The sequence below is a fragment of the Rissa tridactyla genome, chromosome 21 (genome assembly GCF_028500815.1).
Source record: "Rissa tridactyla isolate bRisTri1 chromosome 21, bRisTri1.patW.cur.20221130, whole genome shotgun sequence".
NCBI lineage: Eukaryota > Metazoa > Chordata > Aves > Charadriiformes > Laridae > Rissa > Rissa tridactyla.
The window spans coordinates 294093-319607 of NC_071486.1; the positions used below are offsets into that span (position 1 = coordinate 294093).

General features: G+C 55.3%; 1 protein-coding gene across 2 annotated transcripts in view; it reads left to right on the forward strand.

Moving 5' to 3' along the window:
• Window positions 1–20953, forward strand: part of LOC128900419 (receptor-type tyrosine-protein phosphatase V-like) — a 37046-nt gene extending 16093 nt beyond the window's left edge. For both annotated transcript variants that reach the window (XM_054181541.1, XM_054181542.1), the window contains 24 exons: window positions 67–339; window positions 1197–1466; window positions 1925–2203; window positions 2443–2577; window positions 2693–2903; window positions 5901–5968; window positions 6143–6269; window positions 6390–6437; window positions 6872–6965; window positions 7882–7972; window positions 8508–8584; window positions 9409–9543; window positions 10115–10237; window positions 10717–10877; window positions 11285–11420; window positions 11985–12064; window positions 13791–13878; window positions 14371–14461; window positions 15132–15208; window positions 15572–15706; window positions 16237–16359; window positions 16888–17045; window positions 17682–17817; window positions 20177–20953. In XM_054181541.1, the coding sequence (XP_054037516.1) occupies window positions 67–339; window positions 1197–1466; window positions 1925–2203; window positions 2443–2577; window positions 2693–2903; window positions 5901–5968; window positions 6143–6269; window positions 6390–6437; window positions 6872–6965; window positions 7882–7972; window positions 8508–8584; window positions 9409–9543; window positions 10115–10237; window positions 10717–10877; window positions 11285–11420; window positions 11985–12064; window positions 13791–13878; window positions 14371–14461; window positions 15132–15208; window positions 15572–15706; window positions 16237–16359; window positions 16888–17045; window positions 17682–17817; window positions 20177–20236 (3176 nt within the window). In that variant the 3' untranslated portion in view covers window positions 20237–20953. The remainder of the gene's footprint in view (window positions 1–66; window positions 340–1196; window positions 1467–1924; window positions 2204–2442; window positions 2578–2692; window positions 2904–5900; window positions 5969–6142; window positions 6270–6389; window positions 6438–6871; window positions 6966–7881; window positions 7973–8507; window positions 8585–9408; window positions 9544–10114; window positions 10238–10716; window positions 10878–11284; window positions 11421–11984; window positions 12065–13790; window positions 13879–14370; window positions 14462–15131; window positions 15209–15571; window positions 15707–16236; window positions 16360–16887; window positions 17046–17681; window positions 17818–20176) is intronic.
• Window positions 20954–25515: the final 4562 nt, after the last annotated feature.

A 25515-nucleotide genomic window follows, 5' to 3' on the forward strand; every position in this document is an offset into this window, starting at 1 on the left:
TTGCCAAGATACCCAGGCACTGTCCTCAGACCCTTCACTGACATGTCTCCCATCCTGTCTCTCCAGACCCCCTGGCACCCCGTAACGTGTACATGACAAATCAGGGGTATCCCAACAGGCTGAGTGTGTCCTGGCGAGCCGAACCCCAAGGACAAGACAGTTACAGGCTCCTCCTGTACCATTCGGGATCAGGTATTGTGGCAGCCAATGTATCTGTTGGGAAAGGCACCAGCAAATTCACCTTTTCTGGCCTAGCTCCAGGACATAAATACCTGCTGGAAGTGGTGTCCACAGCAGGGCCCTACGCAGCCTCCGCAGGGAACATCAGCGACTGGACAAGTAAGTGGCAAGAGCTGGAGGCCCTTGCATCGTGCATGAGGCTCAGCCTTCCCCAGCACCTGTGGTGGGAAGGGGCAGGCACGTGGCTAGGACTGCTGCCTGGGAGCTGTAGGTACCACCATAGCAATGGGATCACGGGCTGTGCAAGGCCCTGGTGGAGGGGACAGCAGGGCGGTACTGCTGCCCATGAGACAGTCTGTCAGCCACGGTCGCTGTTTTAGGAGGCAGGGGCTCGTGGCCCCGCTGTTCACATAAGCTGGGCCCTCCGTGCGTGGGTGACTGAAAAAGAGCAAGGGATCCCATGGCAGCAGTGCTGCTCTGGCAGAGGACACCCACAGCCTGGGAGACCATGAGGCCTCACGGTCAGGGGGGGACACCCCACCATCCCCATCTCCCAGGCACTCAGAAAATTCCTGGCATGGGGATAAGGGGAGGCTGGTTTTCTTTTTTTTTGTTGTTTAAGGAATGTGGAAATTGCAGATAAGCACAATAAGCCTTTTCATGTGCTTGTCCCTACAGTCCCTGCACTTTGCTTAGGGAATCCAGAGGTCTCTGCTCCCACGCTCAGCCCCTGGCAGGGTGCTGGGAGTCATGTGCAGAGCCCTTCAAGCAGGTCTCTAATGCAACTTGCTAATTAACAGGAGGAAGAACCCATCTCCTCGTGCTTCTCACTATGCATGTCCTCAAATTGTCACTTAAAGGTCATTTCTGGTAGTGGCAGCCAGCATCTGCAGAAGTGTTATCACTGAACATAAGAAGTTTCCTTGCATATTACCCATCTTCCAGTTGTATCTCTAGAGGATGGAAGAGAGTACATTCATGCCACTAACTCTCCCCTGGTGTGGTTTTCATTGTAGCCCCCTCAGTTCCCAAAAATCTCTCTGCGGTGGCTGAAGGGAACAACACGATGCTCATCTCCTGGGGCAGTGTCTCTGGACAGCAGGACGAGTGCCAGCTGTGGCTGCGGGATCCCAGGAACAGCACACTGCCCTGGCGGCACACTCTCGGCAGAGGGCAAGTCCAGCACCTCCTCCAGGGGCTGATCCCAGGGAGGAACTACTCTGTCTCCTTGAGCTGCGTGGCCGGGCCCTACTGGAGCAGCACCAAACCCTTGGCAGTGGCGATGGGTGGGTATGCACTGCCGTGGGGATGGGGCGAGTGCAGGCTGGAATGGGGACAAACACCTGGGTGGCCTCAAGACTGGATCAGCCCTTGGGGGTAAACAGAAGCATGGGAAGTCTTCATGGTGGGAGATAAGAAAAGCCAGTAAGGCGACCCTCTGGTAGCCATCAGCTCCGGAAGCTAGTCCTATCACAGAGATTCCCCATCACCTGTGGCGGTGAAGCAAAGAGGACTCTGCAGAGATCTCCACTGGTCTCCTTCTCCTATAAGACATCTGCTCAGGCCCTGAGCCATTTGCCTTGCCCTGCGGCGCTTGGCACAGAAGGCTCCCAGGTCACAGATGTCCAGCTCTGCTCCTCTCTCATTGGCCTGCAGACAGGGAATGGCTCTGGGCTGACGTGTGGACTGAGGTTGGGATTTCTCTGATCCAGTAAATTCAAAGCCTGACATATCTCCTCCACAGAGCCAAACCCGGTGGAGGATGTGCAATGCCTACCAGAGTCAAGGAGCCTTTACTTGAACTGGACCAGCTCTCCTGGAGATGTGGAGGCTTATGAGGTGGTGACAGAGAGACTCTCTGATGGACTTCCCACCTCCAAGTACGTCACGAGCACCCCTACGAGCGAGGCCAGTCTGGAGGGGCTGGGGCCAAACTCGTCGTACCGAATCATTGTGAGCACAGTCGGCATGAACACAATGAGGAGCCAGGCTGTGACTCTGCTCTGCAACACAACAGTGGAGGGTGAGTCCCCTTCTTTCCCACAACCTTGCCACAGACCCCAGGAGAAGACACACAGTGCTGCTAATTAGACCTGGGGACTCTTCCAGAAGCCTGTGAGCCCCGTGAGGTCCTGCACTGAACTGCAGCGGTTCAGGGCTCTGGGCGGTGATGCCGGGACCAGTGACAGGCTGGGCCATGTGTCGTGAGCCTGTGGGAGCAGGGACACGCTGACAGGCTGTGCTTGCTGATTCCTTTTCCAGCCTTACCTCCACCCCTGCGAGCAGACGTCTTCCAGGTGGAGGCCAGCTCCACAGTTATCATTTCATCCGACCTGTTCAGCGAGGAGAATGGCCAGATCAAGTATTACGGTGTCGTTGCTACTACTAATGATTCATGTAAGTGAAACCCTGCACGTCCCCCGTCCCCCTCTGCAGCGGCTCCCTGGAGGGCAGCAGGTCCCCTGGACCTCACTTTGGGACTATCACTGTCACCTTGTACATTCCCCTTCAGTGCTGAGGCCCACCCAGGAAATCATGTCCAGCACATGGTACGACCACTATTACGGGACAGAGGACTCCTACCTGGCTGTGCTAATCCCCAATCCCTTCCATCCGAGCCCCAGGAGCTCCCCCGAAACCTGGCGAGTGCCAGTGGGAACAGAGGAGTGCGGCCAGTCCAGGGCAATGTGCAACGGGAAGCTGAAAGCCAACGAACAGTACAGGTGAGAGGTGTCAACATCCCTCCCGAGGGGAAGGGTCTGGAGGAGAAAAGGTGCCACCAGCTCCCTGGATGTCACCTCACCCTTGTACTCCCCAGACCCCCAGCAGCGGACCCCAGGGGTTGCTCCACCAAGCAGCGTTTGAGGGATGCAAGGGCTGGCATACTGGATAAAATCAGAGAGTGTAAGCGGGCAGGGAGAGGGAGAGCAGAAGTGAACGCTGAGGCTGACAGGGGCTGTACGTGCTGCTGTGGGAGCTGGGCAGTTGTCCACCTCCAGGGTAAGGACTAAAATGGATGCTGTCATTTGTAGGGCTTTTGCACTTGACTCAGAGCCACCTGCAGACTCAGAGAGTGCAAAAATGAAACCGATTCGGAAACATTAGTTCAAGTGGTGCCTGCACAGCTGGGGTCTCAAAGTTGAGAGTAGCAAACGCACGGGCTGAGGCCCAAGTTCCCCATGGGACACACACACGGAGCACAATGTTCATAAATTCAGAGTCTTATTTGGAAGTAAATAGAATCTAGGAACATGTATGTGCAAACGTACATATGTTGTTAAAGGGTAACTTTAAAATAGTTGATGGTAAAACAGGTTTTCTACTACAGAGAATCATATCTTTAGTCAGTCCCCTGTTAATTTAGCAGCTCGCAATTTCACCAAACAGGGACTGTATCCCCAGGCATTTCTCTGAAAAAGAATGTGGAAGGTTGTCCCATTTCAATTTAAAGAAACTTACAGCAAGGGTGGCTGAATTTATGAAAATTGTGATCCATGCGTGTGTCCCGTGGGGAACTTGGACCTCAGGCTGTGCATTTGCTACTGACCAAGGGGGGCTGACTAGTGATAGAAGTCGCTAAGAGTGTTGGGAAAAGAGAAAAAGACGGTGAGAGAGTGTGTGCAGGAGAGAGAGCTTCACCCTGAGAGTAAAGTGAGAATTAGAAACTTAAAACCCTTAAGTTTTGTGGTGAGAGGAGTCAAGGTCCCTGCTGTTGTGTTTGGACCTGCTGGCGCTCCTTCCTTCCCTTCTTTTCTGATTCACTCTCTTTACTTTTGCTCTGTGCAGAACTCTGCACTCACAAGAAAAACTTACACTGATTCTTATGGAGCCGTTTTAGATTTACGCATGTTGCCAAACAGGGGCTCTTAACTCTGGCTGCTGCTTGGGGCAGCACTGGCAGAGCACAGAGATTGGTGTTAACACTGGGCTGCGTCAGGGGAGCGGGAGATGACTGCTTCTCCTGGGAAAAAAAGGGAGTTTCCCTTGGAAATCCCAACCAGAGCAAGATCATCAAGAGCAAACAGCTCTTTGGGCTCTCCCTAGGTACTGCATTATCACGCCTGGCATGATGATGCATTCCCATCCCATGCCCACCACAGGTGGTGTGATCCCTGGGCTGGCATGGGGGAGTCTCCAATTGATTCAGAAGGTTTGAGATTGATTGCCCACCAAGCCCATCCGTTCTTTACTGCTAACACCCTCAGGCACGGCTGGGCATGGCCAGTGTGGCAGCGACGCCGGACAGCCTGGGCACAAGCTGGGTCTGTGTTACAGCGCGTGGGCTCAGACCCAGATCTGCCTGACCCATCGCTTGTAGCTGCCAGCAGCCTCGAGGGGATTCTAACAACAGCACGAACACCCCGGGGTACCCCTCCACCCCCCAAATTCTGTCCAGCCAGCCTGAGAGTGTGTATCTGCCCTCCCCGTGGCCCAGCTGCCATTTTTACCCCAACATCGGCCTCCCACATGGGTAGCAGCTAGTTCAGAGCCATCAGGGTGTCATTAGCCCACCTACTGTGATTGAATAACATGTACTTAAGTGTCCGTTTACTCGGGACAAGAAGATCCTTTTCCACCTCTTCACAGCTTGCTTTAATTTTGGCTGCCCTAAACAACACGTATCCTCAGTACAGTGTGCTGCCTTCCCAGTTAATCATTAGCCGGGTGGTGAAAAGCAGATAGCCCTGACAGCCCATCTCCACTCTGGAAGCCAGCCCTTGTTTCCTGTCTTTCAGTGAGTTATTTATCCACAAGCCCTTATCTCTCATGCCGTGGCATCTGCAGCCTGTTTCCAAAGAGGTCTTTGCTCTGGCAGCCGGGTCTGGGTGCTGCCAGCGGGGACTGACCCTCCACAAACTCTTGGCTGCTAAAATCCAAAGCCATGTTTGCAAGCCTTAGCTTGCAGTTAGGGCACAAGAAGACCTGCCCTTCCAAGCTACCATGCTCAGAAGGAAGTCCGCTCTGCGGGGAGGAGGATGTAGGGCAGATCTCCGCAGGGAAGAGGATGCACCAGCCCCTTCTGTGTGCATCAGGAAGGGTCTGGGCCAGGGCTCAGCCCTCCCAGCTGAGGTGCCCCTCTTTCAAGTAGTTACGTGGGCTCTGCGCCTTGGAGTGAACCCAGTTACTGGGTTGACAGGAACTAAGACAGTGACTCAACCCAACTTGATTTTCCCTACTTACTGTTGTCTTTCCCTATTTGTGCCCTATAAGAGGAGGAACTTCTTTACTTTGAGGGTGGCAGAGCCCTGGCACAGGCTGCCCAGAGAGGTGGTGGAGTCTCCCACTCTGGAGTCATTCCAAACCCGCCTGGACGCGTTCCTCTGTAACCTGCTCTGGGTGACCCTGCTGTGGCAGGGGGGCTGGACTAGATGATCTCCAGAGGTGCCTTCCAACCCTATGATTCTATGATTCTAAGAGAGCAGAAACTTACTGCTTGTCTCTGCAAATAACGCTTTGGAGGCGAGCTGTTTCCCATTTGTGCTTTCTGAGCATTTTCTCATCTTCTCCCAAGTGCAACAATCTTGTCCAAGAGACAGAAAAGGGAGGAAAGACCATTTCCACACATTCCCTAAATCCCTACCAGAAAACCAGCTTCTTCCAATACAGCATTTCAAAACCGAGGCAGCTGTCCTGTTCCCTTGGATCTCCCTGCTGCTGGCTGCATGGGTGCTGTGCTCAGTTCAGGCTGGCCCTGACGGCAGGACTCTGCTTTGCCCTAGGTTCAGCATCGCTGCCTTCACCAAATACGACCCGGTAGCCCCTGCGGTGACATTCACCATGTTCTCAGGTAAGGTGGAGAATGACATTTTCCCTGCCTGGCTGTGTAGGTTAGAGATAATTAACAACCTGACAATGGCAAGCCAGAGGGAGATCATAGGCTGTAGCAAATATAATAAATAGAGTAAACACAGCCATTTACTGGCTCTTACTTCTCTCTGTTCTGTCTCTTTATTTATTCCAGCTGCTGGATCCGGTGCAGATGCAACTCCACTCTCCATGCCAATAATCGCTGGAATCATTGTGGGATTTCTCTTGACACTTGCAGCTATTTTTGCTTTGGTCTACTGGAAACAGCTCAGAGCAAAGAGGTGAGAATGAGCCATCTCTTACCCGGTGGGTGCAGGCTGAGAAACCCAACCTTCAGTGCCAGGCCAGCATCTGTCCTGGCACTGCAGGGAAGAGTAACATCTCCCATGCTTTCGTTCTAGAATCAAGAAGAGCAGCCTGCCCCAGGAAATGGTGACCTACAGCTTGAGGTGAGTGCTGGAGTTTTCCCTCTCTGCATGTCCCCACTGCAGGTCCCAGAGTCCTTCACCTAGTTCCTTTCTCATGATTTGGCTCAGGAAAGATACAACTCTGTCTGCTTCAGTTATTTTTTAAATCTTAGGCTTTCCCATGTTCAGTAGTTATTGCCCGGCTCCATTCAAAGTCAATGCATTGTCCACACCTCCTCTGCAAGGCTTCTGCAGCAGGAGAATGTCCTCATCATCCTGAAATCCCTCCCAATATTTAAACAATGCTCTGTCGGACCCACTTCCCTGGGCAATAACGTGGGCTATAAACCATCCCTGTGTGTGTGCATCCAGGTACTGCAGGTCTCAAGGCTGGGCTGTCTCATTGGCCACCTGACTGGCCTGCCAGACCTCCCAATAGCTAAGGCAAGTTTTCCTCTGGACTTCATTTCATGCAGAAACGTCCATCGGCCAATTCCCATACAGAACTTCAAGCAGTACTATGAGATGAAGAGAGCAAGTGCTAACCACGCTTTTTTCCAGGAGTTTGAGGTGAGAAGGGATGGCTGCTAGAGATGACACTTAATTTCAGCTCTAGGTAGCTCATGTCCCAGCTTTTGGGTGGCCTGTATGGACTCCTCATCTCCAGGGACAGTAACCCATCCCTCTATCCATCCAGCCACTCTACTAGGCAGTCTTAGAGGCCAAAGATTGAATGGACCAAGTGATCAGGCAATTCCTTTGCTCGAAACCTGTTTTGTTTAAGTTTGTTTAAGAAACACGTGTTGTCTGTGATGTGAGGTGAGCTAGCACTGTCCACAGCTGCTGGTGGGCAAACCTAAGGGCCCCAGGCCTGGACTGGAAGCAAAGATACTGACTGCTGTTGCAATGAGATCCACCTTGACAGTGTTAGAAAAGAGCCTGCAGTCAAAAGGAAGGTCCAGGAGCACTCTCAGAGCTATAGACCCAGGCTGTGAGATTCACCTCAGGCCACCTTCACTGGCTCCCACTGCCAGCTGCAGGCTCTGAATTGTTCTGCTGCCAGCACCTTTGCAAGTCCCATCAGCAAATTCCAGCCCTCCTCAGATCACCCTTCTCTGGTCTTCTGAGTGAGAACAGAGGCAGAAGCAGCACAACATATTCCTGTTTTTGCAGCACAAGATGTTTCTGTTTTCTTAGCACAATATGTTCCAAGATTCTTGGTAGATTTCTGATAATGTTTTTTTTTTTCCCAGTACTTGAGCTTGTTTTCTTTTAAATACGAACAGTGCTGTTGGAAAATGCACTGGGAAAAGCTACCTGTGGCTCAGAGTTCACAGGCCATACTGAGGGGGGAGTACAGAAGTTGCCTGCTTGTGGGTGACCCTCTTAAACCACCAGACAGAGCCATTGGCCATAAGCAGGGAGCTGGGTTGGCCAGGAGCTCTCCAGAGAGACGTTCGTGCTTATCTTCTGCCCTGTCCTACAGGAGCTGAAGGAAGTTGGGAAGGAGCAGCCAAAGGTGGAGGCTGAGCTACCAGCGAATGTCTCCAAGAACAGATATCCCCATGTGCTGCCCTGTAAGTGCTGCCTCCTCCCTCCTCTCCCTAGCATCCAGGGTGGGAGCTCACACTGCAGTGCACAGGGATGCAGTCGCTGCAGGGTTCACAGTGCCTGTCTCCTCTCCTGGGAGAAGAAGGAGTCTTGAAGTGGGCCTCAGTTTCCATTTTCCTGCTGAAGACTCAGGGCATAAGGGTTGAGAAGGGTTGAGCCAAGGCTGAGCCATCATCCTTCTCAGCTCCTCCAGGAGGCTGCTGCCCAGGGGTGGGTCCCACTGGAGACCAAAGAGGGACCATGCGTGTCCCATGGCTTCTCCAATGAGCCTCATGATACCAGCTCTGCTTTCCTACCTCTCTGCTAACGTGGCTGGCAGGCAATGCACACCTCTCCAGGGAGAAGGTGCTCGGCCAAGCACAGAGCCTCACTGCTGGCTGCGTACATGGAGCTAGGGGAGCTGCTGGGGCTTCTCCCGATGTGCTACCCAGGTGAAGAGGACATGGCCATGTCCTGGGGAAGGGCTGCCTTGGGGGATCATGCGTGTATGGTCTCTTTCAGATGATCACTCTCGGGTCAAGCTAAGCCAACTGGGGGAGGATCCACACTCAGACTACATCAATGCCAACTTCATTCCTGTGAGTGCCCACTTGCCTTCCCCACAGAGACATGGGCACAGGGCATCATCAGAGAAACTCTGCCTGGACTGAGGTTGTGAGGGCTGGCGGGCAAGAGCTGCCACTGAAGCGGCAGCTGGCACAGACTGGCAAGGAGTTGGGGGTCCGGTGGAGAGGCATAGTTGCCCTTTAGCAGGGGTTGATGGAGATCGTCAGATGGCAAGTGCTGTGAATGCAGAGGTGTGAGTGTGGTGACACTGGCCAGGCTTTCTGCTTTCTCCTTGAGCACTGTCTTCTTCCCATCCTCTCCCAGCTTACTGCCCCGTCTGTCTGTCTGCTCTTTCTCCTTCTGGTCTGTGCAGCTGCATTTGAACAACCCTGGAGCTGCGCCCACATCCCCCATCCGGGAGATTTTCCCAGGTAACAGGCAGGGCACACAGCATGCACGCGCGCGTGTGTGGATCCATGGGGCATGTGTGTGTCAAACGGGCAAAGAAGCAGCCCGAGACCTTGCAGGCTCACCCAACCTCCAGCAATGACTGGTGAGCACAAGAAAAACCCAGATCTGTCTTCCCCTGGTTAGGCTGAATGAGGAACTGCTTGGAGGGAAACAGCATGGGTCACCTCTTTATTCTAAATACGTAGAGAGCACGTGTTGTGCAGCATATGTTTCCTGTGAAATCAGCTGCTTCTGAGATCAGCTGCCTGGGAACCGTGCCCTCCTGGGCTAAGGGCAATGGGCATTTCTCCCTCTACCACAAAAGCAGACCAGGCACTGACTGTCCCAGGGAAGGATCCACCTACATCAGCAACTTGCCAACTCCTCCTGTCTGCCTCTTGCTCAGGGCTATACATCCCAGCAGGAGTTCATTGCCACCCAGGGGCCCCTGAAGAAAACGATAGAGGACTTCTGGAGGCTGGTGTGGGAGCAGAATGTCTGCAACATCATCATGCTGACAGTGTGCATGGAGAACGGGCGGGTAGGTTGGCACCGACGGGCTTCCAAATGCTAGCCACAGCCAAGCCCAGACCTTGTTGTGTGAGCTGAGCCCAGGACTGGGTTTGCGCCCTCTGCCAACCCCTGCTCAGACGTGGCTCCAGGGTGAGCACGGGCTACACAGCTTCCTTGACAGGCAGTTTGAGGGGAAGAGGCTGATGTGTGCAGCTCAGCATTAGGTTGGCTTGGGAAGGGGCAGAAGTGGAGCTTAGCTGGAACCATGCCCATCACCCTCAGATATTTCTGCAGCGTCTGAAATTACCACTTCCCTCTGGATGAGACACCTCACATGGACTGTTTCTCCAGTCTCCAGGGATGATGCGACCCACACAGGTCCTTTTCTCTGGAGGAGGTTGAGATCCAAAGGGGAGGTGGGGGAGTACTGTGCAAAGCTCCTGGTGGGAAGGAGAACCACCCCTGCCTGCTCCCCAAGACCTGCTCTGGCTCTCCACGCAGCTGCTGTTCTCCAGATGCTCCCAGGAAGCTGGGAGGTCACCCAGCAGGACCTGGGCCCTCACTGGTCTCACTGGGACCCCATCTTGTCTGTGCTCTAGGTTCTCTGTGATCACTACTGGCCATCTGAATCTGCCCCAGTCTCCTACGGGCAGGTCTGGGTGCACCTGCTGTCACAGAGCAGCTCCGAGGAGTGGACCATGCGCGAGTTCAAACTGTGGCACGTAAGGACCAAGAGGATGAACTCAGGGACATGTCAAGGGCTGGGGGTTTGCATGGGATGCAGTGGTGTTTCTCCTTGGTGGTGGTGGCATAATTTCCTTTCCCTGCCATTAGTGGGGTTCAAAGACCCAATCCCCTCTGGAGCAGTCTGTCACTGTCAGTGTGTATCACCCCTGTTGTCCACCCGTGCTATTTCCTTTCCACATCCCTGCGCTGGGATACAGCCTGCAGCTTCAAGGGCACGTTCCCCAGCAGTCAAAGGCAGGTTTTCTCCTCGCCACCTCCTTGCCTCACCACAGCATGGGACCATGGGGAAGGACAGGAGCAGGAGCCACCAGGCAGTGCAGCAGACCTGGCATTGGCTGTTCCCTGCAGCTGAGCCAGGTGTCCTCAAGTCCCCGGGTGCTCCCAGGGTTGCGGGGTGCATGCACGCCCCTGTCCCAGTGGGCTGCACGCTGATCACCAACATCCCCCCTGGCAGGAGGGTCTCCGGGTAGAGCGGCATGTGTCCCACCTGCACTACACAGCATGGCCCGACCACGGGATCCCGGAGTCCACAGCTTCCATTATGACCTTCAGAGAGCTGGTCCGGGAGCATATTCAGAGCACCAAGGACGCGGGGCCAACCCTCGTGCACTGCAGGTGAGACTCTCCACCAGGAGATGGCTTCTCCTCCAGGAGACAGAAGGTGATGATGGGAGAGGGCATGGGGGAGAAGGGTCCTGCTCGTGCACAAACTGGGAGGGAAAGCAGCTCCCGGGAGACACAGCTGGTCTGTAGATAGTCTCCTGCTTGGGCGCTGGGGATTGCAGGTCTGCTTGCAGCCTGCCCCCGCCATTCCCAGGGTACAGGGCAGCTGGAGATGGTCAGCACCAGCCCAAGGCAGTCTGAATGTCTCCTCAGCCCCATGCTGTGCTGGGACCAGTGCCCCGGCGTGCTGGGAGCGGTGCCTCGGGGTGCAGCGTCGGGGAGCCGTGTCTAGCATTGGGAGGGGAGCCCATGGGCTGTGGGCTCAGGCAACGCTTAACCCTTGCTGTCTGTGCTCTCAGCGCCGGGGTGGGCCGCACCGGCACCTTCATTGCACTGGACCGGCTGCTGCAGCAGATGAAGCAGGAGAAGGTTGTGGACACATTTGGTGTTGTTTACACCTTGCGGATGAACCGTTACCTGATGATTCAGACACTGGTAAAACCTCTGCTCCCTCTTCCTCCAGGCTGCTTGCTCCATGGCACAAAAGCTAGCCGGTCTGGCAGACAGATGAGCTGGGCAGACCCAGCACCTCCAGGCTGGTCCCCAACCTGCTTAAAGCAGCAGCTCAGCTGGAGTGGAAATTAACTCTTTCTGGGGGGGTCTCCAGCAGCTTCGTACCCTGCCAGGCCCACAGGAGCAACACACACAGTCTCAGAGTCCTACCAGGAGGCTCAGCAACACCCCAGAGCACTTAGGAACAGGATCAGGCCCTTTGCAGGCAATTCTTAACTCACGCCATGTTGTCGGGCCGTGATGCTCCACAGGCGAGCTAATGTTTCTAGTAGTCAGGGTTGGGACAAAGTGTCAGTTCTACCCTTCAGGACAGACAGACCCAGGGGCTCTGAGATTGAAGTAGCCAGGGCCTTTTGGGCATGAATGTGGGGCTTGTGGGGCATGAATGTAGGACACCCTCTGCCCGCTTAGGCAGTGCCATTCCCACCCTTTCGTGCTGTCTGCGTGGTGCAATGCTCTACATTGCTCTCTGCCTTTGCCTTACAGTCCCAGTATATTTTCCTGCACAGCTGTATCCTGGACAAGATCTTAGAGGAACCACTTCTGGGTTTGTCAGGGACGGAGAGGTAAGGGCCTGCTGTGTTTTGCCTGCCACTCTGCCCACTCTGACCCACAGCTCCTTCAGGCGGCGGGTCGGGATCCTGACCCCAGCTTGATCCTTGGCTCCAGGACAGAAGGATGGGAAGCCCGGCCAGCTGTCCCACCCAGTGTTTTGAGCAGGGGGCAGCCCTGGGCTGGTTGTTCCCTGCAGCATGGGGAGCCCAGCCCAGAACTAGGTGTGAGTTGCTGGGCATGCTGGGAGGGCTTGGGGGACCACATCCTCCTTTCTTACCTTGCCAGTCTCCTGGGCTACACCAATGCCAAAGAGATGCAGAGCTCTCTTGGGGAAGGCATTTCAATCAGCCCCTGGCTTCCCAGCCCACAGGGATGCCCTAGAGATGGGTTCAAACCGGAGGGGCTCATGGCAGCTGGGTGGCATTGAGATGTCCCTTCTAATGGAGACCAAGAGGACGGAGCAGGTTCAGGCTGGGCATGGCTTTGCCCACCTGCCTCATTGTCTCTGAGGTTACATCTGGAGGTCATGTATCTATGACCTTGATAAGGACAGAGAGTGTATGATCAGCAAGTTTGCAGATGACACGAAGCTAAGCGGGAGTGTTGATCTATATGAGGATAGGGAGGCTCTACAGAGAGACTTGGATAGATTGGACCAATGGGCCAATGCTAACGGTATGAGCTTCAACAAGGCCAAGTGCCGGGTCCTGCACTTGGGCCACAACAACCCCATGCATCGCTACAGGCTCGGGGAAGTGTGGCTGGAGAGCTGCCTGGCAGAAAAGGACCTGGGGGTTCTAATTGACAAGCGGCTGAACATGAGCCAGCAGTGTGCCCGGGTGGCCAAGAGGGCCAATGGCATCCTGGCTTGTATTAGAACTAGTGTGACCAGCAGGAGGAGGGAGGTGATTGTCCCCCTGTACTCAGCACTGGGGAGGCCACCCCTTGAGTATTGTGTCCAGTTCTGGACACCTCAATACGAGAGAGATCTCGAGGTGCTGGAGCGAGTGCAGAGGAGGGCAACGAAGCTGGTGAAGGGCCTGGAGAATAAATCTTACGAGGAGCGATTGAAGGAGCTGGGACTGTTTAGTTTGAGGAAGAGGAGGCTGAGGGGAGACCTCATCACTCTCTGCAACTACATGAAAGGACACTGTAGAGAGGTTGGTGCTGGTCTCTTCTCACAGGTCATTAGCAATAGAACAAGAGGAAATGGCTTCAAGCTGCAACAGGGTAGGTTTAGGCTGGACATTAGGAAAAAGTTCTTCACAGAAAGAGTGGTTAGACACTGGAATAGGCTGCCCAGGGAGGTGGTGGAGTCACCATCCCTGGATGTGTTTAAGACTTGTTTAGATGTGGTGTTAAGGGATATGGTATAAGGGAGAACTTTGTAGAGTGGAGATGATGGTTGGACTCGATGATCCCAAGGGTCTTTTCCAACCTAAATGATTCTGTGATTCTATGATCTTATGGTCAAATTGTCTCCTAACTCATGCAGAATGGGATGCCCTTGTCCTTGCTGCATCTTGGCAATAGGCCCTGGGCTGTGCCACTCCTGAGACCTGCTTTTGTCTAGGGGAAAGGAGGTTGGCACGGGCCAGAGCTGGGCTGGGGACTCATGAAGGCCCCAGCATTTGAGGGGTGAAGGTCTGCCCACAGCCCTGTCCACCTACTGCAGACATAGCCTGGATGCTGCTGAGTTTGCTCAACCTCACCCTTACGCCCAGTTTCTCTCCCCAGGTCCTGCCCCATCCCACTGAAAAGCTTTGCTCAGCACTATGCCCAGAAGGCGGCCAAGTCCCGTGTGGGCTTCCTGAGGGAGTACGAGGTGAGAGCTGTCCTGGGCAGGGTGCAGGGAGCACTGCCATGGCCGTATGCACTAGGGGAACATGGGGAGCAATTGCACCTGGTCAGGCTGGGGGGACACCCAAGAAGTGCCTCCTGAGTGGGTTCCATGCCCCAGTTTCCATGCGCCTGGCTGTCCTGGCAGTGTCTCCTCTCCATGGCGTGGCATCCCCAGGCGCATAGCTCCCTCACGCATCCTGCACTCATCAGGGTCTGTCTATGACACCCTACTTTCCAGACCAAATGCATGGCAGGGACCTATCTGAACACCATTCTCCCACAGAGCGATGCAGCCATCTCCTGACAGAGCAGAGCAGATATGGCTGGTCACATAGGACCCTTGCTAAGGCTTCCACATGTGCAGCTGTAACCACGCCTCTGCTGAGGCCAGATGTCCTCAGGAGTCCCCACTTCCTCCTGCTCCTCCTGACCCTTCCCTGCTCACTGCTTCCTCCACTCTCTTTCACTCTGGCAGGCCCTCCTAGAGGCTGTCAAGGAAGAAGCCAGCTCTGCAACATCATCTTCAGCCAACCAGCAGACACATCCTTCTTCCAGCATCCTCCCCTGTAAGTGCTGTGACACCTTGCATCCTCTTCCTTGTACCTGCCTGGAGCTAGGCTGGACCAGGGCCAGTGCTCCATAGTACAAGAAAATATTTTGACACACTGCAATGAGTCCACCAGAAGGCTACCAAGGTGTTTCGGGGGTGGAGCCCATCACGTATCGGACTGAGATAGGGTTTGTTCAACCTGGAGGAGAGAAGGCAAAGGGAAGATCTTATTTCTATCTTCAACTACCCGCTGGGAGGCTACAGTGAAAATGTAGTCTTCTCAGAGGTGCACCATGGAAGGGCAAGAGGCAATAGGGATGATTTGGAAGAGTAATCCAGCTCAGTATAAGGAAAAAAAGAGTTCCCACAAAGGTGGCCAAACACTGGAACGGGGTCCCAGAGCATCTGCAGGCTCTCCATCCTTGGAGATATGCAGATCTCCATTGGCCAAGACACTGACCAACCTGCACTACACATATCTGCTTTGAGTAGGAGACTGGGGTAGAGACCTGTCTTGAGGACCAATGTCCATGAGCTGAGCAAGAGCAGGGTGCAGCACCTTTACAGGGAAATGGTGAATGAGGGGGTTGGATTTGTGTGGCTGTGTGGAGTCTGGCAGTTGATCTGCAGGAGCTGTGTGAGCACAAGGCTGCCCTGGATCCCTCCATCTCCCACATATTTTGTAGATGATCGCTCCAGAGTGAAGTTTTCCCTCCTGGAACAGGGTGCTTTCTCAGGTCTCCTGCAGGTGTGGCGTGTCCTGGTGAGTCTTATCTCCATCAGCAATACCCACACCTGTGCCTGGGTCCCACAGGCAGAAGGTGATGCTCCCCCTTCTTCATTGTGTCTCTGCTCCCTGCTGCCTGGTTCCTGCACTGCTCCACTGGTCACTGCTGCTGTGATCTTGCGTGGACAAGAGGGAACTGTGAGGACCGAGGATGTGTCTTCCCTTACCTGCTCAGTTTGGGCTCTCCTCACTTCCCTCCCTCGCTGCTTTCTCCTTGCTTTGCTTCCTGCCCTGCTGAGCTTCCCTTCTTTTCCTGGCCTCTCCTGCAGCCGCCTGGGCTGACAGAGTACCTGTACCATCCTCTCCAGCAGCAGAATGACGTTCTTGTTCCCCACCCAGGGCTGCAGCTCCAGCAGGGAGTATCTTGCTGTCCAGGGGCCTGACAAGTTGACCATGGAGGACTTCTGGACCCTGGTGTGGGAACAGGATATTCACACCATCCTAACACTTCTCCCATGGCAGGAGAAGGGAGAGGTAAGGTGCTGTGCCTGCCTGTGCTGTGGCAGGGCAGGGCTCTGTTTGATGGAGCTGGAAGGTAGCATAGCTCCAAAACTTGAACTCTCTTCGCTGCCTCCTGAAGATTGGGTGCAGATGCAGCCTAGCTAAAGCTGAACCTTTCCTGTGTCAAAGTCCTCCCATTGCTTGGTGTGGGAGACGGGTTCTGTCTGTCCACCATGCGGTCCGTGGCCCTGGACTCAGCTGGTACTCTTCAAGCTGCATCTCCATGGCACCCAAGGACTCCATGGCTCCTGTCTCTGTCAATCCGAGGTGGAGAGTGTTTGCTGAGCAGATTCCCACTGCTAAGCAGCTCTGTGTTAACAGGGAAGCTGGCTGCAATCTGCTCTTTTTTCCAAAAACTCCCCCAGGATTTAGCTAGGGGACGAATTGACATGGAGTGATATCAGGGCTGCTTTTGTTCCAACCCCATCACAGACCCCTGTGATGGTGACGAATCTGAAATATGGCAACCGTCAACATGAAGCCAAATTTGCTGTTGTGCACAGGTCCCAAGTGAAGCGTGCTGGCCCCTGGAAGGAGACTCTCTCTGCACAAAGACGCTGACCATCCAGTGTGGCACAGAGAAGCTTGTCTCCGGATGGAGGTGTATCCAGCTCAAAATAAAACACGTACGTGTTGATGGGGCTGGCCTGGCTGCCACTGCCTGGGATGTTCTTCACTGCTAGCAAACAGGTCTGTAGGGGCAAGGGCTGAAAGGTCCGTGGAGACTTTTCTGAGGTGCAAGAGCAGAGTGCCAGCAGTCCACAAGCACAGGAGGGAATCTAGATTGCAACATCCACAAGAACATCTGCTGAGTGGACATAAGAGATGCATGGGAGAGGCTTGGGGGCTTCCCCCACCCCTTGCTGACCGGTCTTTCTGACCTTCTTTGAAAAGGCCCACACAGTTCTCAGTCTCCCTCTTGAGGGGGAGGTCAGGGTGCTGCGGGAAAGGAGGGCAGATAGCCAGAGGCAACATAGCCACTGCAGAGGTGATGGGCAATGCCCCAGCAGAGTCTGCCTGGACAGCTTTACAGAAGCTAGCAGTTAGCTCAGGAAAGCATCTGACAGCCGAAGGATTGGAGAGCTGGGACCGTTCTGCATCCAAACTCACCCATCCCTCCCCAACAGCCGTGTCAACTCTTTATGTCTCACCAGGAGAAGAAAGCAAAGGAGAGGCAGGTACAGCAGTTCCTATACACGCTCTGGAGCAGCAAGAAACAGCCAGATGTCCAGAGCCTGGTGGAGCTCCTCACAACTGTCAGACGGTGCATGCCCTACCGAAAGAGAGCCGGTCCTCTCCTGCTGCACTGCAGGTATATCATGTTACTTCTCTGGCCATGGGCAGCCTCCCAGAACTGGTACCCAGCAGGATTCACAGTGCCTTAGCATGGCCACCAGCAAGTCTGCGCCCTCCACCAAGGACACCAAGGTTTTGGGGCATGTTGAGAGTAGGTCCATGGGAGACAGGGATGCTCCGAGCTTGGGAGGTCAGATGAAGCAGTGCTCTGCCAAGGGCATGGGAGAAGGGGGGGGCAAACAGGGCAAGTGTGGATGGAGCAGGCATTCCTGGGCAGAGATGCCCGGGCAATCCCTGGACTGATTGCTAGGATCCGGGGAGCAGCCCTGACGTCCTCGTCTGCTTGCAGCCAGGGAGAGCTCACAGTCCCACAGGAGTCAACACAGCCGGTGCCTCAGCAGAGCTGCTTGGGTGAGGGATGCACAGCTCGGCAGGGCAGGGAGGGCAGGCTGGGTCTCCAGGCTCCTTCAACAGGCACTTTGCGGTTCCATCCCTCTGGTCAGCACAGGGCTTCCTAACTTCCTAACCAGTGCTCACAGTCCCCTAACCTCACCATAATCAGTTGCCTTTGACTTCTTGGGCTGGTGCCCACTTCCAAAGAGGTTTAGCTCAGCCTGGCCTGGCATCAAGGACCCTCCCTTGTCCCTTGCAGCGGTGGCATGAGCCAAATGGGGATGCTGATCTCCTTGGATTGCCTGTTGCACCAGATGAAAACGGAGAGAATCGTGGATGTCTACGGGGTGACCCTCCAGCTGGCAAGAAGCTGCTGTCTCATGACCCCGACTCTGGTAGGTGGGAAGGAGGAAGGGTGGTGGGCTGGGCAGAATAGGACATTCATGCTGAGCTGCCTGCAGCTGGCAGCATGCTGCCCGCTCCTTGGGTGCTACCTGGAATCCCATCCAGTATATGCAGGGATTTATTCTGTGCTTCCTCTGCCAGCCACCGAGGGCTAAGGACACTGTCTTTTCCCAGGGAAGCACTTTCCATCACCTCAGTTCTGGAGTTAAAACAGGTTAAATTGCATGTGAGCTCACGGGAAATGCACGGCACTCTTCCCATTCTGCCCTGGAAAGCATGAAGCACTGTTTTCATCCTACATGACAAACCTGTCTGCTCACGCTAGTCTCTGGACACGGCTGTCAGCCTGGGTACCCAGAATCTGCTGGGTTTCCCCTTGTCTGGTGCCTTTCCCTGCCTCATCCCCCACACCCGGAGCCTGTTCCCAGCCCCTGACAGAGCTGGGGCCGTGTGGGCTGTGGCACTGTCTGGTAGTGCCGCAGCCATGCCCTGCCGTGCCATGCCAGCCCAGCCCAGCCTCGCAGGCCACCACAGTGTGGCTCCTGGTGGGCGCTGGCGGCACAGATGCCCTCTGGACGGCGCTTTCATTTGCTGCAACCGCTGAACGAGCTGATGCAGCATCCCTGGAAACCCTGCCCGCAAGGGGACAGCAGAATTAGGGCAGATCTCTCTGGGGCTTCCCAGCTGCAGAGCCGCCTGCAAGAAGCTAATCGCATTCTTAATTAATGTGAACCATGCGCATGGTGGGAGCCAGAGGAGGGCAAGGCACCCGCTGCCCCTGCTTCAGAGCTCCTTTGTATTTCAGCAGTGGTCTTGCCGAGCAGAGACACAATGTGCCCATAAAGGCACAGCAAGCACCGATCAAAAGCTGCTGCCCCACTGAGGGGGTGCAGCAGAGGCAGATGCTTCCCCACCTTGCCGCAAGCAGTGGTCGCTCTGATCCCAGCACGGCCAGCGAAGGACAGGCAGGGCTGCCCTCCAGCCCCACACCAATGACATGTGGCTGCCAGCCTCCTCCATCACTGCGGGGTCTTGCCAGGACCCCTTTATCTCTGGCGGGGGCACGCTGCTGTCATGCTGGGGGCATCAGCTGATTTTTAGGGGGGTTTAGTACCAAACAAGGGGAGAAAATGAACCTTTGAGGGATTGTCCATGGATAACCTCCGGGTATTTAAGTACGCCCAGCTCCGGCACGGCGCGTGTCTCTGGGGATGTGCTCTTGCATTTGGCCAGGCGTTGAGTGTGCCTGGTCTGAAGTCAATCCTGGGCTGTCACTCCGGATTTCACAATCGGGCCAGGCTCATTGAAAACATGCTCTGGTGACCTGGAACCGCAGCCATTGTGTGATCTGTGGCTTTCCCGGCCCTTCAGTGGGGCTAAACCCACCGCCGGCAGGGGAGGAGGCTCCTCGTGACTTGCAGCTTAGCCAGCGCATTAGTGAGCTGTTTGGAGGCCCCTCTGTCAAGTCCCTAATCCCGCTTTCCTGGCTACCATGTGATTTCAACCCACAGCATTTGTAGGCTGGCCCTGCTCTTCAGCTTTGTGCATGGCGTACAACCTCGTTTACCTTTCTCACACCTTGCCTTTCCCGGAGCCCTACCATGATGGTGGTCAGTCCTGGGTGTTTTGTAGCCTAGCACCATTTTGGACCAGCCTGGCATGTGAGCAGAACCCCATAGCAAATCCACACTGGACTTGAGACCTCTGGACTCACATTTGGTGCTGATGAATCATTTTGGTGATCTTAAAATAGAGAAATAATGCAACTGGACTAAAACTACCCAGATCTTGTTGTCTACCTCTGAGGGCTTGCAGAGACCTACCCTGATGTGCTGTCAGCCCTCGACTCGGGTAAGCTGAGACTACCACCAAGGGAAACTCCTGCTCCAGAGGTCTTCCCTCCTGGCCTCAGGTCACTGCCAGGTCCTGTGCGCTCCAGCAGGGCACAGCTTTCCCTCTCAATGCTCTGCACCATCACTGGAGTTGTTCTACCGTTTTGTTTTGGATGCAAACACCATGGCACAGCCAAAAGCTGCCAGGACGCGTTGAGGAAGTCAGATGGTATTGCTCCTCTCATGCCACAGTGCAATTTGCCTTCAGGTGTTATGAATGGGGAGGATGAAGCAGAAGAAAAAAAAACATGGTGCAACTACAGTTTCGGGCCTGATTCTTCCTTTCTGGGCAACTCTGATGACACAGGACAAACATGGACCACTTGGGACAGCAAATCCTACTTTGCCATCAGACACTGTTAGATAATTAGGACCTTTTAAGGCAAATTGCAGGGTTAGTCCTGCAACTAAGTCTCTCTCAGAAACCTGACTCCAGATACCCCTTTCTCTTTTGCAGGACCAGTACGTGTTCCTGTACACCTGCATCCAGGACATCATTGCTCAGAAACAGCCCTAACACGGCTCGGCGCTTCCTGGCACCATCCTGCCCTCCGCCTCCGCGGGGCCCCGTCCGGAGCCAGGAGCTGGGGTGAGAGCACCGTGGGCCTCCTGGCAGAGAGCGAGCCCTGCAGTGTGGGGGGACCCACCCCAGCGCTGCCACCAACGCCTCCCACACGCCGTTAGCAGCGATGTGGGGTCTCCTGAGCTGTCCTGCCACGCACTGCTGCAGCCCCGCGGTGCAGACACGGTGAGGGGCTGGGCAGAATGTTCCCCTGCTTTGACCATCTCCTGGGATTCCTGGTGCCTGGAAGGTTTGTTAACCCCACTGCAGTAGGCAGCACCAGCTGTGGGGGCCGTGCCCCTCAGCACAGAAGGGGCAGCCCTGGGCTCGCTCCCGGACAGCCTCGGCACCTACAGGCTGCTCGGGTCTGACACGAGTGCTGGGCACCACGGTCTCTGTGTGACCACAGGCATGAGGCGCGCTGAGGACTCGGACACCGCTGTGGAGCGCGGTGGGAGCTGGCTTGTCTCCGCTGGTGGATCAGTCTTAGGTACAAACAATAAACAGCCCTAGGAAAGAGTGTGCTCATAAGGGTGGGTTGGCTTTTGTGGGGTCCCAGCGATGCCGAGGCTTTCCCCTGCTGCAGCACAGCAGCCGTTCCCGAAAGAGCAGCTGTGTTCCTAGCCATGGGCAACGGATGGGGTGCCCTTGGCCAGTCCAGATACTGCAGCCCAGTGCACACAGCAGCTTCTGCTCGCTCTCATCCGCTCCTGTTACTGAGGCAACAATTCTGCAGTGAGCCTACAACCCACCTGCAGATTTATGAGGAAGAGACGCATTTTCTGATGAAGCCTGGGCTTGAAGTGGTGAACCTGCTGGCTGCCAAGAGCCAGGGACCAGGGCAAAGCCACCTGGTCCAGCTGACATGCTGGCAAGCAACTGGCAGCCCTGTGGCTTACTGCAAAGCACTGGTTGCTGCTCCAGGAACTGGGTTGTCCATGCAGCCACATGTAGGGACACCGCTGGCCTGCAAGCAAAGATGGCCATGCACAAGCTGAAACTGCAAGTAGCAACTTGGTTGGTTGAGCTCCAGGTGCAGGTCAGAAGGAAGAGTTGAAAAAAGCAGCGCCCCTGTCCCAGTCTGGGCCCACACTCCTACACATTATACCATGCCCTGAGAGAGCTGCCTTGGTGTGGGATGAGGAGGCACAACAGCTACAGTGAGGAGGTCACAAGACCTACTGCAAGGAGTAGACAGCCCTGGTTGGGGGGGGCTGGGTTGGCCACATCCTGCTGCCCCTGGTTTCCACAAACAGCTTCTCCCAAAACAGCTGACCTCCAAAGCACATGAAGGCAGAGGTGCCTGTGCAGGAACCTACAGCTGCAGCTGCTGATGTAGGACAAGGACTGGTGCCCATTCCCTCAAATGGGGGAGAGATGAAACAGCCTGGATCCAACGCCAGCAACTCCCTGCTGGTGCCATTGGACACAGCCTGTGGCTCTCATTTGCTCTGCACGGCCCAGAAACCCCAGATGCTGAGCACGGTTACATTGCAAAGGTGCGCGTAGGTGCGAGCTTCAGCCTGGTGTCCAATAGGCTCTTGTTCAAAGTGTGCAGTTTCCACTCAACGCAGAGAAGTATTTGTATCTGTATATTCAACATGGTTCGTGCTACATCAAACACCTAATGCACTTAGTCTCAGAAGATTTCAAGGATATCTGTGGAGCGCTGTGACCTGGGAAGTGGGGCCAACCACAGTGACAGTGAAGATGTGAAGGAGGAGCCCTTGCCATAAGGTGGCAGGAGTCTTGTGAGGGGCACAGAAGCAGCATTACCAGGTGGTCATTGCTCCTTTGGCTGTTCGTCACCCCACAGTACCCCGGGGTTCTGCAGAGACAAGGGCTCCCTCCCTCTGCCAAGCGCAGCTTGGGTCTCCCAACAGCCTGGCCATCCTCAGAAAGGGGCTGCAGCCAAGGATAAGGAAGGGCAGGAACTCCCCATCCTCTTTTCTGTTTTTCTGCAATCAGAGGTACCCTGTGGCTTTCAGAGTCATTATGCCTGGGGCTTTGCTCAAAGCCATATTCCCCATGGAGGGGGTCTGGGTCTGGCTCTACAGCTTGTGGCACAGGAGAGAGGCCTCAGAGAGTCCCCCAGGGACTGCTTGTGGGCTCTTGCCTTTCATGGAGAAGAGCAGGACAACATTCACATGAGACAACTTGGCCACTCCCCAGTTCACCCTTAGCTGCTGGCAGTGACTGAGCAAGATGGGGGGGTGAGTTCTGCGGGCATCTACCCCACACCACCTCTCGTCCCAGCGGGGCTCAGCTCAGCACGTCACTGTCCTTCTGCCTTGCCAGACGGGCTGCTGCACCAGGGCCTTTCTACAGCCCCTTGGGAAAGTGCTCACGGGTCTCCTGTGTCTCCATGCACAGAGATGTCAGCCCCGTCATGGCGCGCAGCTACACACAGCCCGGCACGGCTGACGCACGGACCCAGGACTTGCGAGGGGCGCTGGCTCCGAGTCGTAAGGAAGCAAGTGAAAGCCAGGGTGGGGGAGGCATGTTACTGTCTGCAGAGCTTCCAGAAGCTCAGGAGCAAGTGATCCCACAGCCCTCACATCTGGCTAGCACAACACAGCAGTGTTTCCAGCAGACCCAGCAGCCAAGGTGAACCTGTGGACATCTGCAGCTAAAGCACAGCTGCTCTGGCAGGTATGAAGGGACCTCCTCAGCAATGGGACAGGCATGGGACAGGGATTTGTCATGCAAACTGCCGACAGGTTTCACCCAGTGAGTTCGGTATGGCTGTCCCTGTGGCACAGCCCTTTGCTCTGCATTTCACGTCCTGTCTAACAGGAGGCCGATTTGGTGACGATGATGAATTTACAACCTCCCACCCACTGCTGCAGCGGAGTCTGGAGCCACAGATGCTTACAGAGGGTGTCGTGGGAGCTGCGGTTTGGATGAATAATTTTCCAGCCCTGCAGCTCAGAGCCACGAAACCCAGAGGGGGAGAGAGAGACAACAAAACAGTAAAACAAAACAAGCCTCCAGCTCAGGCCGCCCAGCGAGTTCTGGACCATGCCATGTTGTTCTTCATATTTAGCCTGCTCCAGTCTAGCAGCATCCAGCCACCGCCCTCCTCCATCAGCCCCCATGCAGAGGTCAAGACCCTGGAGATGAGCGGGACCATCTCCATTCAGACCCCCCCTTTCCACACCCTTTCCCCCCTTCCCATGGATGCCAGAGCAGGGGCAGACAGGGTTAGCACTGCCAAGTGACAGGAGAGCAGGGCTACCCAACCCTTGGATCTCCTGGGCACCCACAGCTGTGGCAGCCTGCTGGTGACTGCTGGGGCACCACAGCTTCTCCATCCACCAGTGCTGAACCCCTTCCCTAGGCTCTCCCTGTCCTCTGCTCCCTCCAGGGCGCAGAGAGTCCAGCAGTTGCCATGTCTTCACCCAAGACAGTCACAGGGCATTGGTCCCACCACAGCGATCCTATGGCACCCTGCCACATCCCAAGGTGGACACCTCCATGATATTATGTGCCTGGAGCCAGGCTGTGGCTGCCCCAGCTGTAGCCATGGTGTGGGGATGCCCACTGCTCACTGTCTCTTCCAGAGCTGTACCATCACTGGGGAGCAGCAAGGTTGCAACCTGTTCCTCTCCAGCATCACCTCTCATCAACTACTGCGGTCAGCCACCTCCTGGAAAGCAGAAGCACTTGGGCAAGATAGATTCAGGGTAGGTCTGAACTGGAAGGGGAATTTCTCCTGGGACACCCAACTAGGACCAGAGCTGAGGTTCCCTCTTCAACACCCTGATCTTGCATGTGCTGGGCTTGCCATGGCATTGGCTCCCTGACCTAGCTGATGCAGGGACTCCAAAAAGGAAGATCTTCAAGCACGTTGGACACTGAACCAGGTGTCTGGTCCACCTAACAGGTCTTCCACCTAGCTCCGCACTTCTGTTCCTCTTCTCTGAGGGCATGGAGCCACCAGGCTGCCCCATGGCTGTTTGTGAGCAGTGCCTCCCAGAGCAAAGACTTAAAGTGTGTCTGAGGCTTGGGCTATCCTGTGCCTTGGTCATCAGGGAGGAACCATCCCTGTCCTTCTCTGACTTCATTGGCACCAGCACTTCCTGCTACCAGGGAGCACGATTGCCTTCAGTCTTCATCCTTCACCTGCCCCATCCAAGCAGCTGGAGCAGCATGCTGGGCACTGGGGCTTTCTGCTTGTTTGCAACTGTTTGCATTTACGTTTTGGAAAGCCTCTGGGAGCCCTTGCTCGAACCATGTCCAGACTGCGATATTTCAGCCTTTGGATGGCCCCAATGGGACCAGGGTCACCGGGAACATTCCTCTGGCCTTTGCCCCTGCGCCTGACCTCGAATGGCTCCCCGGGGTATGCCCTGGGTTTACAGACACATCCAAAGCACCAGACTCTTGGCTCCCACTGCATTGAGCCCACCCCTGCTGGTTTGAGCTGCATCCTGCTCTCCCCAGAACCTGGAGGACCAGCTCCAGGAGGGGACAGGGATGCCAAGAAAGTCTGGAGGCCTTATCTTATAGAGAGATCATGTCCCTGGAGTGACACCTCCACAGAGGTGTCATAGATGAGGTGGTTGAGTGCATGCCCTGGCACAAATGGACCAGTCCTGGTGATGCCTTTTGTTCTCCAGTGTTCCTGTGCTTTGTGAGACTTCCTGGGGTTCTCTGCATCTCCTCCTTCCCCTGCAAGCCCTTCTGGAGGGACTGCCTCTCTGGCGTCCTCTCCATTGTGTGGCACGGTGGGGTCTCAGTTCCTGCCATGCCGTGACATTGGCAGTGCAAAACAGCCAGTGTCCTCCTGGTCTGCAGTAGGGACTGGTTGTCCTTGGAGATGAACAGCCAAACTGGCATTCTACTGGGGTGATCCTGAACCCTCTAAAATTCAGAAGGGAATAAAAAGAGGGCACAAACAGTTGTCCGATGGGAGCAGGGCAGAAGACACACACTGGGGGGCCTGGCACATGCTGAGGACGGAAATAAACAGCCTCCATCCCTCTGGCTCAGCTAGCACAACCCGTCTTCCAGCTTCGGAAGGTCCCTGGCTGGATGTCCACAGCATTGGCAGCACCTTGGGAGGAGCAAGCAGCCCATCACCTCCCCGGGCTCTGCAGCAAGAGCATTGCCGAGTGACAAGGTAAAGTCCAGCAAGTTGTCCCGACCAGGCCCCCAGAGTCATTTTGGCTCTGCGGGAGGGGACATCAGTGCCTGTTGTAAGGGTTTAGCTGCAGCCCTGCCCTAGCTAG